Raw genomic sequence first — 17574 nt, 5'->3', positions numbered from 1 at the left:
ACGGAATTAAAATAAATGACAAATTTTATAAAAGTATTATCAAATTTTTTTTAAAAGTATTTTTAAGTTGCGGAAAATATGTTTTTTTTGGGTTCATTAATATATATATTAGCTCAGATTTTCATCCAAGAAATTTTTTTTGACTATTTAAAGAAGGATAAACATAAAGAATTAATTTTTTAAATAATTTTTTCGTTGCATTAATGTTAGCTCAGATTTTCACCCAAGAAATCTTTTTGATCATTAAAAAAAAAATTTCATGTTTTATAAAGAACGAATATTGATTTTATAAAGCTGATCCTTTATCATGCCGAACAAATTAATCCAAAAAAGGATTAAAAAAGATTATTTTTATTAACACAATCGAATTTCTAAACAATCAGAGCACAATTTTTTGCTATATTCACTTATTTAATTTTTGAACAATTTTTTTCCGTTTTGTTAATATTAACTTAGATTTTTACTCAGGAATTTTTTTTAAAACATTTAAAGAAATTTTAAATATCATAAAGAATTAATTTATAATAATTTTTTGTTTTATTAATCTTTTTTTTTGTGTAAAGTATTAATAAATATTGCACTTAAATTTTTTTTTTTAATAATTCATTTTAGCTTTATAAATATTAGATCAAATTTTCACCAATGAAAATTTTCTATTATTAATTAAAAAAATTTATAAATTTTATAAAAACTATTAGCTCAGATTTTTACCAAAGAAATCTTTTTAAACATTTAATAATTATTTATTTATTAAAGAAATATCAAGTTTCCTGAAGAATTAATTTTTAATAATTTTTTCGTTTCATTAATATTAGCTTAGATTTTCACCCAAAAAAAATTTTTTTGATCATTTCAAAAAAAATCAAATTTCATGAAGAACCAATGTTGATTTTATAAAGCTAAATCCGTATCACGCCGAACAAATTAATTTTAAATGGATTAAAAAAGATTATTTTTATTAACACAATCGAATTTCCAAATTATCACAGCAAAAATTTTTATTATATATTCCCTTACTTAATTTCTGGAACAATTTTTTTTCTTTTATTAATATTAGCTCAGATTTTCACCCAAGAACCTTTTTATTATCAATTAAAGAAATGTCGCATTAAAAGTATTAGCTCAGATTATCACCCAAGAAGTTTTTTGATCATTTAAATAATTATTAAGTTTGATAATGAATTTTTTTTTAATATTTTTTTTTTAAGTAAAGATTAGCTCAGATTTTCACCAAAGAATATTTTTTATGAATATTTAAAGTAATTTTTAAGTTTTACAGAAAAAAATCTCAAAAAATTCTATATCTAATCAAATTAAATTGAAATAAAAATTTGAATAAATTAATTTTAGGCATTATTTATGCGTCCCTCCATCACGTGGGTGTATTTTATGATGTTGTGGCCCAAGAGCCGGGCCCAGCGATCTGATTTGCGAGCAGCATTTACACGCGGACCGATCGTTGTAGCGCAACTGTTGCATTTATGAATGCGATTACCCTTAATATATCGTCGTGTAGTCGGCTCGTGCAGGCACGCTAATTCTACGCGAGAGACTAAGAAAGAGAGAGAGAGAGAGAGAAGTGAGTCTCGAGAAACCCGTAATAAAATCAGGCCGGGAGTTACGAGTGAGTACCCACTTTTCCAACAACCGATCCTCGTTTCTCCTGCTTTCTGCCATCTTCCACTTAATTCTGCTCTACTCATTGCTCCCTCGACCCTCTTCTTGTTCTTCTTTTCCTTCTTCTTCTTCTTCTTTAGTCTCTTCAGCCTCTTCTCTCGCAAGATTCCAATTTGCTACACTACAATTCCTGCCTCGCTAGAAGAATTTTTCTTCTTTTTCCCTCGGCTAAAATAAAATGCCAATAAGTCAATCAAACTACTTAGAGGGAATATCCTTTTTGACCATGACAGCTTTCGCAGAAAAAAAGAGAGAGAGAGAGAGTTACTTTTCCAACTATTTTTTTCCCAACCCTAATGATTCCTTCGTCTACCCTGATTCGTAATTCATAAATTAGCATTCAATACTGACATGCTTTACTATATAACAATCTATATCTGTATAAATAACTTCAAACTTTTTTTAAAGAAAAAATTTATGCCAAGCAAAAATCTATCTTAGAATTTTGAATGTAGCTCAAAATCTGTTGATCTAAACAGTATGCAATAAATTTTTTTTTGTTCTATATCATTCCAATGATTCTAGGCTAAACTATTATTCCTTTATATCTGTTTAATAAACTCGAGGCGATCGTGACAAGGACATCCAACAGATCTCCATTATAAAACTCCATCAAGCACTTTTTTTTGTCCCCATCCCTTTATCTCTTCGGTGGATAAACTATAAAATCCACCAGGAGAGGCCGAATCAATTTCCTCATCTCAATATTCCTCTAAATTATCGATCATACATCTTGATTGTTTCGATCTTAATAAATGCCCTCGAGAAATTTTATATATATATCGGAAATCGAGGGAATTTTTATTTTCAAAATTATAAAACAATTTTTAAATCATAAAACTTGATTTTTACATTCTCATTTATCACTGTAAAACGAAAGGTATTAATTTAATACCGACATTAGGTACTAAATTGTTATTTGATTCTATTTTAATACCTAAAATCGGTTTCTGTTTTAGTACCTTCTTTTTGAGAGTGATGCAATGAACGTCTTTGCAATTTAAGAGACATGGTCAAGAAATATTAAAGTACTGTCAAGTCTTTTATATAGAAGAGGGAGATACTGTAAATGGGAAATCAATAAAAAATGTTGACCATAGAAAAAAAATGCCCTATGTTGATATAAGTAGCCGTGTGAATGTTCTTGAAATGAAAGATTTCAGTAGCTCTTGGAAAGTGAGTGTTAGAGAGAAAGAGATAGAGAGAGAGGGGTATTAAAATTCACACAGCACACTGAGCTCTATGTTCATCCGGCACAGAGTTGAAATTCCCCTTGTCCCACACACACATCAAGGGGTAGAATGTTATCTCGGGAGGTTTTTTTTTCCTGCTGGAATGATGCAAGAGGGTAAAACTATATATACTGGTCTCGCTCACGATTCCCATGAGGCCTCTAGCTCGTAATATTTCTGCCCATAAAAAAAAGCATCGTCGGTTGAGGGACTCGCCAATAAATGCGTTCTCCTTTTATGAATATCAAAATTTAAATTTTAAACGAAAAAAAGAAATTAATTCAATATTATTCATGATTAATATTGTAAAAACAAATTTTCCATCTTCAAAAGTTTGAAAAACTTTACCTCCTCCTCTCAAAAATTATTATTATTATTACTATTATTGTTATTATTATTACTAGTATTGTTACTATTATTACTATTATTATTATTAGTATTAGTATTAGTATTACTATTATTGTTATTACTATTATTTTTTTATTTTCTGATAGAAAATATTTTGGTTCGCGTGACAAGAAGCGGAAAATATAACATTAATAATTGTAACATTAAATCTTGTGGATTAGTAACGATTCAATTTTGACGCAAATTCGCAGCCATATCCAATAATGTAGGGAGTTCCCCTTTTAATCCATCCATTTTACATGAGACTCGCGCCACCGTCCACAATTTGTATTCAAAGAGCCAACCTCGAATCTCAGCGATTACCAAATACCTAATAAATTATTCCTTGTGTGACTAAATCCATTGGGTTTCAGAGAGGGTGAGAGAGAGAGAGAGAGAGTGAGAGAGATTGGAACTCAAAATTATGGAAACAAGTATAATTACTGTTTCAATTTAGATTCCTGTTGTGACAATTATTATTGCCAAACGAATTATTGCAGAAAAACAATGGAATATGTATAAGAAAATTCAAACTATTTATTATTATTATTATTTTTCGGCTAGAAAAATATATCTAATGAAATTCTATTAAATAAAAAATTTAATGAGGCATTATTAATACGTCTCTGATTAATAGTAGTTTGGATTTTTAATAAAAGATATTTTTTAATATTAGATGGAAAATATTAGCTTAGATTTTTACTCGAGAAAACTTTTTAATTATTTAAATAAATATCAAGTTTCATAAAGAATTAATTTTTACTTTTATATAATTTTTAGTTTCATTAATATTAGCTCAGATTTTCACCCATGAAAATTGTTTTATCATTTAAAAATAATTTCAAGTTTCATAATGAACCAATGTTGATTTTATAAAGCTAAATTCGTATCATGCCGAAGAAATTTATCCTAAATGGATTAAAAAAGAATTTTTTTATTAACACAATCGAAATTTTAAACTATCACAGCGCAAATTTTTGTTATATTTAATTATTTAATTTCTAAACAAAATTTTTTTAGTTTTTTTAATATTAGCTCAGATTTTTACCCAAGAAATTTTTTTGTTTGCATAAAGAATTAATTTTTAATTATTTTTCAGTTTCATTAAAATTAGCTCAGATTTTTACCCTTGGTTTCATAAAGAATTAATTTTTTAGTTTTAATTAGTTTCATTTCAATATTAGTTTAGATATTACCTCATGAAAATTTTTATTATTAATTTTTAAATTTCATAAAAAGTATTAATTCAGATTTTCATCCAAAGAAATATTTTTCATTATTTAAAAAAAATTTCAAGTTCCATAAAGAACCAATGTTGATTTTATAAAGCTAAATCCGTATCATGCCGAAGAAATTTATCCTAAATGGATTAAAAAAGAATTTTTTTATTAACACAATCGAATTTCCGAACTATCACAGTACAAATTTTTGTTAATATTCACTTAATTAATTTTTAAGAAATTTTCGTTCGTTTCATTAATATATTAGCTCAGATTTTCACCCAAGAAAACTTTTATAATTATTTAAACAAAATTTCATAAAAAATTAATTTTTAATAATTTTTACGTTTCTCTAGCTAAGATATATTCACCCAAGAATTATTTTTTCAAAATTTAAAGTTAGATATTTTAAGTGTCATAAAGAATTATTTGGAGAAAACAAAATTCTAACGTCGTTGACGTTAAAAAAAATTGATCCTTCAGAATTTATACCGAAAGAAATGGTTAATTTTTTTTTCGCTATAGTAAAATTTACTGAACAATAATCGAACACAAAAGTCACTTGAGGGAGGAATTTAAATATAATATGATTGAAGTCAAAAAGTTGCGACTATTTGAACAAGTGTCCAGTGCATAATATGAGAACATTCTTAAGATTCGTGGGCGTCCAAGTCAGGATAAATGATTCAAATGTGGGTTCTCTCACCAAGTACTGAGTGCTCGAAGGCAGAACAATAATGAAAAGAAAGAATAAGAGAAAGAGAGAAAGAAAGGCGAGAATAATTAATGTATGGCATTTTGATAGTTGCGTTTTGCTGCAACGGTGCTTTCTTGACTAATTGCAACTTTTTTTAAAAATTTTTTATTTTAATTTTTTTTTAATTTTTATTTTAATTTATTTAATTTTATTTTTTATTTTAATTTTATTTTCTCTTATTTAATGCCATGTTATTGATAATAAATTTCAAGCTATTAGTTACTACAAATATAATTTATTTAATAAATCATATTGTAATGGGTACTTTTAATGACAAGCGCTTCTTTTACAAGACACAACCTGTCATGTTTGATGGTTTCATTTTTTTTTTTGAACCTAAGCTAAACCTCCTTAACCTACTTGGCTTTGATTTTTTTCAATATATGTACACACATATACGTAATTTTGTTTGACGAAATTATAGTCTTGTTAAAGAAACTGTACTTAAAATATATAGAGCTATTAGAAAATTCATAAAGACGTGACTCGCACAAACACGAGAACGAGTTTTTTAACCTGAATTATTATTTTTTTTATGTCCAAATAGACTGAAGATAGTTTAACAAAAAAAATTCTCTCTCACACTCCTTTGAAAATCTTTTACTCCCATAACCTAAATTATCGAGATTCTTTAAATATTTTAAAATTTCCTAAAAGCTTTTTAAATCTATTTTCGATTGTTCCTATTTTCAATTGTATTAACTATCTTTAGAATTTACCAAATTAGCTCAGATTTTCACCTAAGAAATTTTTTTTCACAATTAAAATTGTTAATTAAAAAACAATTTTGAAATAATCTGGAATTTGTTGCGAAATAATTTTTTTGCACTAAATTTTACATTGCAGAAATTTTTTTTTAATATTTTGATTTTGAATGAAAATTACTGATTCGAAATTCCGATTTTTTTGAGTAGTGGCTTCGTAAATTTTGTTTTTTTTTCTATCACATATGTTTGGGTTTAAATCTTGTTTCATTACAGTTAGGGTCGGGACATTGTTTCGATAGTGTTATCTCGATTGACAATGGCACATACGACAACGTGTTTCCTATCGATTGTCGTGCAACGATCGAACAAACATTAGAGGCTCATTACGATCATCAATGCTACGAGAGAGAAAAAGATAGATAGAGAGAGAGAGAATACCTACTTGGTATTCCTATTATTCCTCTTGATCGATTCACTATCTTAAAACGGGGGTGGGGGGGCAAGGGAAGGCGCAGGAGCATTAATTATTTGCTAGCTTCCATTTTAGTTCAACTCGACACAAAAAAAATTGTCACTAATTTTAATCAAAATTGCTAATTTCTAAACTGTAAATCTTGTCAATTTAATTTTAGCAACTAATTAGTGGTTTAAAATTACAATTATTGACTTCTTTTTAATGAAAAAATTTTTTATTTATACCTTTCTAGTTTCTTTGTTAAAAAAATATAATTTTTACAAAACCCACGTGGAAGTATTAAAAAAATGCGTACGTGACTTTAGAAAATTTTCCGGAACTAGTTTCGAAATTTTTTCCAGAGTAGTTAATTACTAGTATTTCTGGAAAAAAATCTAAAGAAATATCAAAATTCATAAAGAATTAAATTTTTAATAATTTTTTTCGTTTCATTAATATTTGCTCAGATTTTCATCAAAGAAAATTTTTTTGGTTACATAAAGAATTAATTTTTAGTTTCATTAATTTTAATTTAGATTTTCACCTATAAAAATTTTTTGATTATTTGAAAAAATATGAAAATTTCATAAAAAAACCAATGTTCATTTTATAAAGCTAAATCCGTATCACGCCGAACAAATTAATTTTAAATGGAATAAAAAAAATTTTTTTTATTAACACAATCGAATTTACAAACTATCAGAACACAAATTTTTATAATATTCACTTATTTAATTTTTTTTCGTTTTATTAATATTAGCTCAGATTTTCACCCATGAATTTTTTTTTCATTAAAGAAATTTTAAATTTCTTAAAAAGTATTAGCTCAGATTTTCACCCAAGAAATTTTTTTTAATCATTTAAAAAAATATCTAGTTTTATAAAAACTTAATTTGTAAATTATAAAATTTTCTTTGCATCATTAATAATAGCTGAAATTTTCATCCAAAATAACTTTTATAATTGTTTAAAAATAATTTTAAGTTTTATAAACAATTCATCTTTATTTTTTATAACTTTTTCGTTTCATTAATATTATGTCAGATTTTTACCCAGGAATTTTTTTTAACATTCAAAGAAATACCAAGTTTCATAGAAAATTAATTTGTAATTAATAATAATTTTTAGTATCATTAATTTTAGCTCAGATTTTCACCAATAAATATTTTTATTCTCACAAGTAACTTTAGGAAAATTTCCGGAAGTGATTTTCGATTTTCATTCGAGAAAGTTACTTACAAGTATTTGCGGGAAAAAAAATCCGGAAATTCCTTCCGCAAATATTCTGTAAATCCTTCTATATACATGAAAATAGGTTTTTTTTCTCTTAAGAGTTGATATTTTTTTGTGTTTAAAGAAATTGAAAATGTTTCTTTTCTGCAAAAAAACACAAAAAAGAAATGAGGAGAGGAAAAAAATCGTCTTGTACAATTGTCGGAAGAAATTGACATTTTATCTTTCTTTGTTTACAGGCGATCTTGAGTAAATCTTTAGTATCTGTGGAGATTGAAGTGAGACCGAGGCAACTAGTCCCAGACACGAATTGCTTCATCGATTATTTGCCTCAGCTGCAGAGCATCGCCAAGGCCGTTTCCGGTGCTCAACCGATTTACACACTGATGGTTCCACTCGTTGGTAAGTGCATTGGTAATTAAATACATTAACTCAATGAGTAAAAAACATTTTCTTTCTCTTTCTTTGAAGATCTCATCTTCCAGATTTTTTAACAATTATTTTAAAATCTTTTTTTTTTGCCTATAATCGACCAAGTACTTGCAATTTTTACATTTTTTGATGACAGTTTTGAAAATTTTTTTTTAAATTCTTAAGTGCTTGGTGAGATTTTACATTCAAAATATCTTAATTAAAAGTAATTATAGAAATAAATTATAGGATTTATTTGTTCTTTGTATTTCAATTCCAAATGAAATTTACTGGGAAAAAAGTTTAAAAAAAAATTATTATTATTTTTTTTTTTAAAGAAGACAAGGTTGATAAAATTATGATGAATCAGAAATTAAAGGATGTTTAAATCGGTACAAAATTGTTTTAAAAAAATTGAGGAGAATCATCAATCACTGTCAGGTAATTATCAGCTTTGGCGAAATTTAGCCTCGAAGGCTCATGATGAGGCATATTTTAATTCAAGATGAATTCTCGAAAATAAATTTTTGTAAAGAAAGAATTTTTCAAGTGGTGACCTAAGACATTGTCGACCTCGGAGAAAGGTTCCTTTTTAAATAATGATTAGTCATTTTTATTTTTACTGATTGATCAAACAATTACTTAATAGATCAGAAAAATTTTTCATCAATAATTTTTTATTCTTTCTTTCTAAATTAGATTTTTTTTTAGTATATTTACCCTTTGGGATGAGAAGAATCAATTTTCTCGGTGCTTTTTTATTTTATTTTCAATATCGTTCATCCTCCGCGAAGTCTGCGACTTGTGTCGTAGATAAGAACACGCAGGGTCAGATTCTCAAGCGAAATCAAAAGCCAATCGACCAATAAATCAAGTATCTGACCAATGAAAAGAATTCTACGAATTCCAAGATCCGAGAGATTAGTTGGGACTCCTAAAATGGGAAGCCGAAGCACGAAGTGCGAAATGTATTTTCTTCTTCTTTTCCGAAATCTTATCTTATCAATCTCAAGATGATCTGAAGTACGAATGAAGCATTAAAAGTAAAAAGAAAACGGAAAAATTTTCATCATTATCATTTTTTTTTATATAAATTATGTGGTCATTGAACTTGGTTGGGATTTTTTTTAGATTTGCAAAATTTATTTTTACAGTTAATTTTGTCTACGATTTTATGATTTAAACAAAATTTTTGTTTCGTTAATATTAGCTCAGATTTTCACCCAAGAAAACTTTTTTAGTTTCATAAAGAATTAATTTTTAGCTCAGATTTTCACCCAAGAAAACTTTTTTAGTTTCATAAAGAATTAATTTTTAGTTTCATTAAATTTTAGCTCAGATTTTCACCCAAGAAAATTTTTTTATCATTTGAAAAAATTTCAAGTTTCATAATGGACCAATGTTGATTTTATAAAGCTAAATCCGTATCATGCCGAACAAATTAATCCAAAAAAGGATTAAAAAAGATTTTTTTTATTAACACAATCGAATTTACAAATTGTCGCAGCTTAGATTTTCACAAAAAAAAATTTATTGAATCATTTAATGAGATTTCGAGTTTCATAAAAAACTCATCTCAAATTTTTACCCCAAAAAAATGTTTTATCATTACACAAGGCAAAAAGGAAATTTTTTTCTTATTTTTTTTCTGCAATTTTTTTTTTAAGTATTAAAAATATCTTAATTTTGAAACAGTAATTGACTTGGAAACAAAAAAAAAGTAAATTAAGACAAGAGCCTGTAATTATAGTTGCTTAAAATCTTGTTGCTGAAAATAAAAATCTTTCTCTCTCTCTGGACATTAACATGAGCAATTATTCACGGGCGAAAAAGTTTTGCAAAAATTTTTTTTTCTAACGATAAGTATCTCGTTTATTTTCTGGGGTGTTTCCTCTCTTAAAGATGAGCCCCCCGAGCAGTGAATTACTTGATGCTCAATTCTCAATGGTGCCGCCCACAATATATAAAGTCTTAAATTTGGATCGTCCCATATGGGAGAAAAAAATTATTTTTACCTTTGGTTAAAAAAATATATTGAAAAATTTGTTTTTTCTAATTTTTTTTTGTTTTCCTTATTTTTTTTGGAATTTATTTTTTGATTTTTATAATTTGACTATATAAGCAAACTGATTATACAGCATCACTCTTTGATGCATCTGTTTTTGCCAGTCGTGAGAAAATTAACTGTGAACTCACCGTTGCTGGGTCAGGTTAGTCGAGCCGCTAAGAGGTCAAAAGGCTGATATTGCTACGAAGAAATACTTTCGTTTTTCGACACGAGAGACAAGGGTCTAGATCTTACAGTGTAATTTCCATATATAATAAATCGTTGAATAATTAACTGAAAGGAATTAAATTTTTTTAGACAATAAGTTGATGATAGTTGTAATCGAAAATGAAGAAAAAATTGATTTTATGTTTTTTTTAATAAAAGCTCGGATTTTCATCTAAAAAATCTTTTTGATGATTCAAAGGAATTAAAATTTAATAATTTTTTTTTGTTATTAATACTAGCTCAGATTTTCACCTAAGAATTTTTTTTTATGTAAAAAAATTGATTTTATGTTTTGTTTTTTATAAGTGGAATAAAGCTTTTTTTTTGAGGATCGCTTTTTGTGGAGATGAAAAATAATCTTGATTTACGAAAAGCTATTTTCAAGGACTGCAGACAAGCACTACACTACGTCCATAATAAATCCTGGTCCTTGGTAAGAGGTCTGGAGAGACGAGACTATTTCCCAAACCACTTCTCAGACCTCTTTTTCCCCCACTTGAAATTCAATTGATCGATTCGGATTCGCATCGACGAAAAATAGTCGCAGAAAGAGAGAGATAGAGAGAGAGGAAAACATCTTGGCAAATTGTGAAACCCATTGGAAAGTATTTTCCAACGAGTAAGCAATCGTATTGAATGATTTTTTTTACATATGATTTCATCGTAATGCAAAAAAGTGGAAAAAAATATATCGAAATGAAAAATGTTTTTTTGAATTTACGGCGTTTTTTTTTTTGATTTGAAGATTATTATATATTTTGCACTACAAAATAAATGGTAACAGAAAATATATATAAAAAAAAAAATTATTAAAAATATATTAATTATAAAAGTAAAATTATATTTTTTTTTCTTTTTTTTGTAATTTCAGTGTTGAATGAATTGGAAGGACTTGCGAGAGGAGCAGGAACAAGGGACACACAACCAGCATCACGAGCGGCATTAAATCCTGAACACGTGGCGAGAGTTGCTGAAAATGCAAAAGCTGCACTTGCCTTTGCCAGGAGTCGAAATCCTGCAATTCGATGCTTGACAACACGAGGCACCGTTTTATCATCGAGTACTTTCACCGTCGAGGAGGATGTATCTCAGGTAAGACCAATAAAATTACAAATTTTTTCAAAATTCTAAATAAACAACCCATTAATTTTTTCAAAAATCTATTTAGATTTTTATACAAGAAAGATTTTATTGAAATTTTAAAAAGTTACAAGCGTCATAAAGAATTAATTTATAATTTTTTTGTTTCTTTAATATTAGCACAGATTTTCACTCAAGAAAATTTTTTGATCATTTAAAGAAAATCTAAATTCATGAAGAACCAATGTTGATTTTATAAAGCAAAATCCGTATTATGCGGAACAAATAAATCATAAATGGATTAAAAAAAGAGTGTTTTTATTAACACAATCGAATTTCCAAACTATCAGAGCACAATTTTTTGCTATATTCACTTATTTAATTTTTGGACAAATTTTTTCGTTTTGTTAATATTAGCATATATTTTCACCCAGAAAATCTTTTTAATTATTTCAAGGAATTTGGGGTCTTTAATATTATCTATCAAATTTTCACTCAAAAAAATTTTTATTATAAATTTAAAAAAAAATTTCAATTTTCATAAAGTATTAGTTTAGATTTTCACGCAAGAAATCTTTTTTGTTTATTTAAAAATATTTCATGTTTTAAAAACAGTAAATTGTTATTAATTTTTTAGTTTCATAAAGAATTAATTTTTTATTTTTAACTAGTTTTTCACTACATTAATATTAGCTCAGATTTTCACCCAAGAAAACTTTTTGATCTTTTAAAAAATATTAAGTTGAATGAAAAATTAATTAATACCTATTTTTTTATTTATATTTTTTGTTTTATTAATGTTAGCTCAGATTTTCACCCAAAAATTTTTTTTTGATTATTTTAAGAAACTTTAGGTCTTTAATATAAGCTCTAATTTTTACCCCTAGAAATTTTTTATTATAAAGTTAAAAAATTTTTTATGTTTCATAAAAAATTAGCTCAGATTCTCTTCCAAGAAATCTTTTTTATAATTTAAAAATATTTTAAGTTTTATAAAAAGTTAATTGTTAATAATTTTTTAGTTTCATAAAGAATTAATTTTTAACCAATACTGCAAAAAAAATGACCAAAATATAAATGTGTTAAATTTTTCGTGTGTCATAAATTTAGTATGTTTAAATTTTGTTTTCTTTTCACGCACAAAAAAAAGAAAACAAAAACGTGGAGAATGTAATTTTTGGAGAAATAAATTTTCTCTGAACATTAAATTCTGATGGACATGCATTTACCTTGTGCTATCGTTTGCTATCTGCTTAGCAAGAATCTCGATACTCAAGTTGGATACGATCGCAACAGGAACTCAGATCTTAAGAAATCCTCGATAACGACTGGCGCTCGTTAAACTTTTCTTCTCGCACCAATGAGTGAAAGATCCCATCTCACAGTCCCTCTAAGATTTTTTTTTATTTTCCTTTTTCAAAGATGTTTCGTCTTCTTTTCTAGATGATCTTTCTTCTTCTTCTTCGTCTTCTTTTTTTTGTTGTTTTCTTGAGCAGATCTTTCTTTTTTTTCCCCCACGCGAAATAGGTATTCGAATTTATTCCCCTTATATACTTCTGTAGTGATTATATACCATGGCAATATCGATGCCAATATTGTAGGAGTATTTATTTCACGAAGGTTGTTACATTTAACAAGCTTCATGTAGAATTTTTTTTTTTTTGTCCAAAAAGGGGAAAAAAATCAACTACCCTCGCCTCGGGTGAAAGAGAAGTATTGGAGAGTTGATGAACTACGAAACTTGATATTTATGTATTTTTTTAACGTTGATTGTTACAGGATGGCTTAACCAGAAATGATGATCGTATACTGGCAACGTGCCTGAGTCTCTGCAGGACAAATTCTAAAGATCAAATCCCGTCAGGTATAAAAATTAAAATATTTAATATTATTTATTTGTTATACAAAAATTCTAAATTTATTTATTATTGTATTTGAACAATTTTTTTCGTTTTAATAAGTGTTAGCATAGATTTTCCCCCAAGAAAACTTTTATTGATCATTTAGAGAAATTTTGAGTTTCATTAAAAAAAAAAAATTAGCTCAGATTTTCACACAAGAAACCTTTTTGATTTCGTAAAGAATTAATTTTTTTTTATAATTTTTTAGTTTCGTTTATATTTGCTCAGATTTTTAACCTAAGAAAACTTTTATGATGATTTGAAAAAAGTTTCATTAAAGAAAATTAGCTTAGATTTTGACCCAAGAAAACTTTTATGATCATTTAAATAAATTTTTTATCTTTAATATTAGCTCAGATTTTTACACAACAGAATCTTTTTGTTAATTTAAAGAAATGTTAAGTTTCATAAAGAATTAATTATTATTTTTCAATAATTTTCTCCTTTGGTTAATAATAGCTTAGATTTTCACTCAAGAAATTTTTTTGATCATATAAAAAAATATGAAAATTTCATAAAGAACCAATGTTGATTTTATAAAGCTAAATCCGTATTATGCGGAAAAAATTAATCTTAAATGGGTTAAAAAAGTATTTTTTTATTAACACAATCGAATTTCTAAACAACACTAAAAAAAATCAAAAGAAAAAACCCTTAATTAATATTTGCTCAGATATTCATCTAAGAAATCTTTTTGATAATTTAAAGAAATAATAAGTTTCGTAAAGAATTAATTTTTTTATAATTTTTTTAGTTTTATAAAGAATTAATTTATAATTTTTAAATATTTTTTGATATCGTTAATATTATCTCAGATTTGCACTCATCAAAAAAAATTTTATTATCAATGAGAAAAATTTCATGTTTCATAAAAAAATTGGCTCAGATTGTCAGCCATGAAAACTTTTTCGATAACTTAAAAAAATTTTAATTTTATAAAGAATTAATTTTTAATATTTTTTTAGTATTACTAATATTAGCCCAGATTTTCATCCAAAAAAAACTTTTTTGGTTTAATAAATAATTAATTTTTACATAATTTTTTAGTTTCATTAATATTACCTCAGATTTTTATGAAAGAAAACTTTTCTAATAATTTTGAAAAATATTTATTTTTATTAGAAAAAAAATTAGCTCAGATTTTCATCAATAATATCTTTTATGATCGTTTAAAAAAAATTAAGTTTCATAAGGAATTAATTATTATTTTTTCATTTTATTAATATCAGCTCAGATTTTCACCCAAGAAGTTTCATTTGTTCATTTAAAGAAATTTCAAAGTTTCATAAAAAAAAAAAAAAATAGTTCAGATGGGATGGAATTTTTTTTTTGCAGGTGAGGGTCAACCAAGAAGATTGAGAAGGGATGTTGTTCTATTGACTGAAGACAGAAATTTAAGGGTAAAAGCTTTAGCAAGAGACATGCCAGTAAGAGAGGTTCCTGATTTCGTCCAATGGGCGGGTTTAGGTTGAATTTTCTAAAAAAAACACATTGAATTTAAAATCATCATATTTTTCGTCAAGCACATCCTTCTTGATCGCTGATCACGTTCAATTGTTTTTTTCAAAAACCGAATGAACGGGGTTTCTTTTTTTTAAAAAAAATTCTTCCAGCGAGAAACAACAAAAAAAATAATAATAATAACAAATAAAGAAAAAAAACGACAACAACAAAAAAAAATGGTATTTTCCCCGCCACAAGAAAATAAGAAAACAATTAAAATCCCCTCGTGTCAATGCGGTAGGAAACTTAGAAATGATGAATGAAAGATAAGAAAAAAAGGTTGAAAGCGATCGATTCGCGTGTCGCCTTAAAAAAAAAATGTCACACTATTTATAATGTCTGACTGATAGTACGTGTTTTCCATGATAAAAGAAGAAAGAAAATAAATTTCGAGATTGAAATAAAAATCTTAAAAAAAATAAGTAGAGGCTGGAAAAAAAGGAGAATCTTGATTGAATCATGTTTGTACAGTTTTTTGAAGGGTTTTGGTATTTGATATAGATCGAATTTCATGTATCAAGATTCTTGAGTCGTTTTTATATAGTTAAAATGACCATTTTGGTCATATTATTGTATATTCTTTAATCGTGTTTGTAATGATGATTTTGTAATATTTTTTCTTTTTTTGAGATAGCAGTCGAAAAAAAAATGATAACACTATTTCTTTTTTTGTCGGGGGAAAAAAAGAGAATGTTAGTTGTTTTAAATTCTTATTATATATTTTTTTAAAGCAGCGAAATCGATCGAAAATCGCTCTATATTTAAAAATCGAAAGATTATTTTTTTTTGCTAGAAATTAATTAGCATTTTAATTATACTTTATCGATAAGTTTTTTTTGTTTTAGAAGCATTAATTTTAACACCCCCCCCTCCCTTCAAGTGTTCGAATCGTTCTAGTTTATTATCCTTAGAAATAATAATAATAAAAAAAAGTTCACTGATAAATAGTAAAAACGTATTTCTTTTTAACTCTGTTGTAAAAAAATATATATATATATACAAATGTTTTCATATTAGAAAAAATAGTGTTTTTTTCTAGATATTTTTTTTTCGTTATATCAATTTTTTTAAAGTAAAGCAAATAAAATTTTGACAAATTGGATGGAAAATTTCTTATTTATCGTCGAGTGCATGATTTTTTATTTTTTTTTCTTTTGTGTAGATTGATGTAATTCGAATTTTTGTACAGACTCCTGAATGGTTTTTAACTAACCGTGAAGAGATGTTGCAATCAATTTTAAAATCGTGAAAAGTAACGATAATCGTGATTGAGAGTAAAAATTGTAATTATCGATGCGCGTCAATGAAATTAACAGATACACTATATAAGCGTAGAAAATAAGCCCTTAAATGCGATCATATGATACACTTTGTATTTTTCTTACACTTACAATATGTGCACTGTCCCTAGAATTAAAAAAAAAAGCGGACTGCATTAGAAAAAAAAATTAATTAATCACGATATTTCTGATTCACAAAGAAAAATGAAATCAACACACAATTTAGAACTTTATATTAGGCAAAAATTATAGTTGGTATTTTAATAAAAATTCAGTGTATTAACGCGTCTTGAAAAATGAAACAATGTCGCTTTTCTCAAAAAATTTTAACCAATTTTCGTTGGCACTTTTTTAATCCCTCTCTCTCAAAAAAAATATTAATTATATTCTCACAAAAGTGTATAATATGTATAACAAAAAAAAACGTTGACATATAAATTAAATTCAATTTAAATGTTTCACACAACATTCCGGAAATTTTGTATTTGTACATAATTTCCTCACATCAATAATTCATTCAAGATAATAAATATTTAATAATATTGCGTTTTATCCTGTAATCAGTACTTAACGCTTTAGAATTAATTTTTTCTGCCTTAATTTTTCGAATGTGATTTTTCAACAGAAATTAGTAGTTATGAAATAAAAGAAAAAAAAATTCTAAAATCTGGAAGAAATTTATGAAAACATATCTAGAAAAAATGAAGAGTTATTAAATAATAAGGGGAAGAGATTTTAATAATGGTGAGAAAATGAAAAAAAAAATTGCAACCTATTTTTATTCGTGATGTTTTTGAAATAATTTTCTATAAAAGAAGGTCTAATATTTTTTTTCCATTTTTTTTTGACACTGTAATTTGTTAAATTAATGCCGATATCTCGCCTAAAAATTAGTTTCATTAATATACCAGTCGTTTGATGCTCACACTATGTAACGACTTGCAATAAAGTTCATCCTTCATTATAAAAATGAATTGTTTTTAATTTTGAATTTAAGTAATTTTTATATAGACATTTTTTTTGTGAATTGTTAGAAATTAGTTTTTGTTTTTTTTAACACATAAATTCCAAAGGGATTAAAAAAAAGGTTATTTTTATTAACACAATCGAATTTCCAAACTACAGAAAAAAAGAACCCTTAATTAATATTAGCTTAGATTTTCATCCAAGAAATCTTTTTTAATCATATTAAATAAATTTGAATTTCATAAAGAATTAATTATTATTTTTTAACACTTTTTTCATTGTATTAATATTAGCTCAGATTTTTACTGAAGAAATTTTTTTTTCAATTAAAGAAACTTTAAGTTTCATAAAAAGTTAAGTATTAATAATTTTTTAGATTAATTTTTAGTTTTTTAATAATTTTTCAATTTCATTAATATTAGCTCAGATTTTCACCCAAGAAAACTTTTTGACCATTTGAAAAAATTTCATAAAGAACCAATGTTAATTTT

At 25.9% G+C, this 17574-nt stretch overlaps 1 protein-coding gene across 3 annotated transcripts in view; it reads left to right on the top strand.

Moving 5' to 3' along the window:
* Positions 1-16583, top strand: part of LOC127281030 (telomerase-binding protein EST1A-like) — a 127217-nt gene extending 110634 nt beyond the window's left edge. For all 3 annotated transcript variants that reach the window (XM_051304514.1, XM_051304513.1, XM_051304512.1), the window contains 4 exons: positions 7907-8069; positions 11225-11445; positions 13213-13297; positions 14670-16583. In XM_051304514.1, coding sequence (XP_051160471.1) covers positions 7907-8069; positions 11225-11445; positions 13213-13297; positions 14670-14806 — 606 coding nt within the window. In that variant the 3' untranslated portion in view covers positions 14807-16583. The remainder of the gene's footprint in view (positions 1-7906; positions 8070-11224; positions 11446-13212; positions 13298-14669) is intronic.
* Positions 16584-17574: the final 991 nt, after the last annotated feature.

Source organism: Leptopilina boulardi, unplaced genomic scaffold (assembly GCF_019393585.1).
Source record: "Leptopilina boulardi isolate dan_hultmark-lab unplaced genomic scaffold, ZJU_Lbou_2.1 LbouV2_260, whole genome shotgun sequence".
Classification (NCBI taxonomy): Eukaryota; Metazoa; Arthropoda; class Insecta; order Hymenoptera; family Figitidae; genus Leptopilina; species Leptopilina boulardi.
The sequence above is the reverse complement of the archived record's forward strand: the minus strand, read 5'-3'. Positions and strand labels throughout refer to the sequence as shown.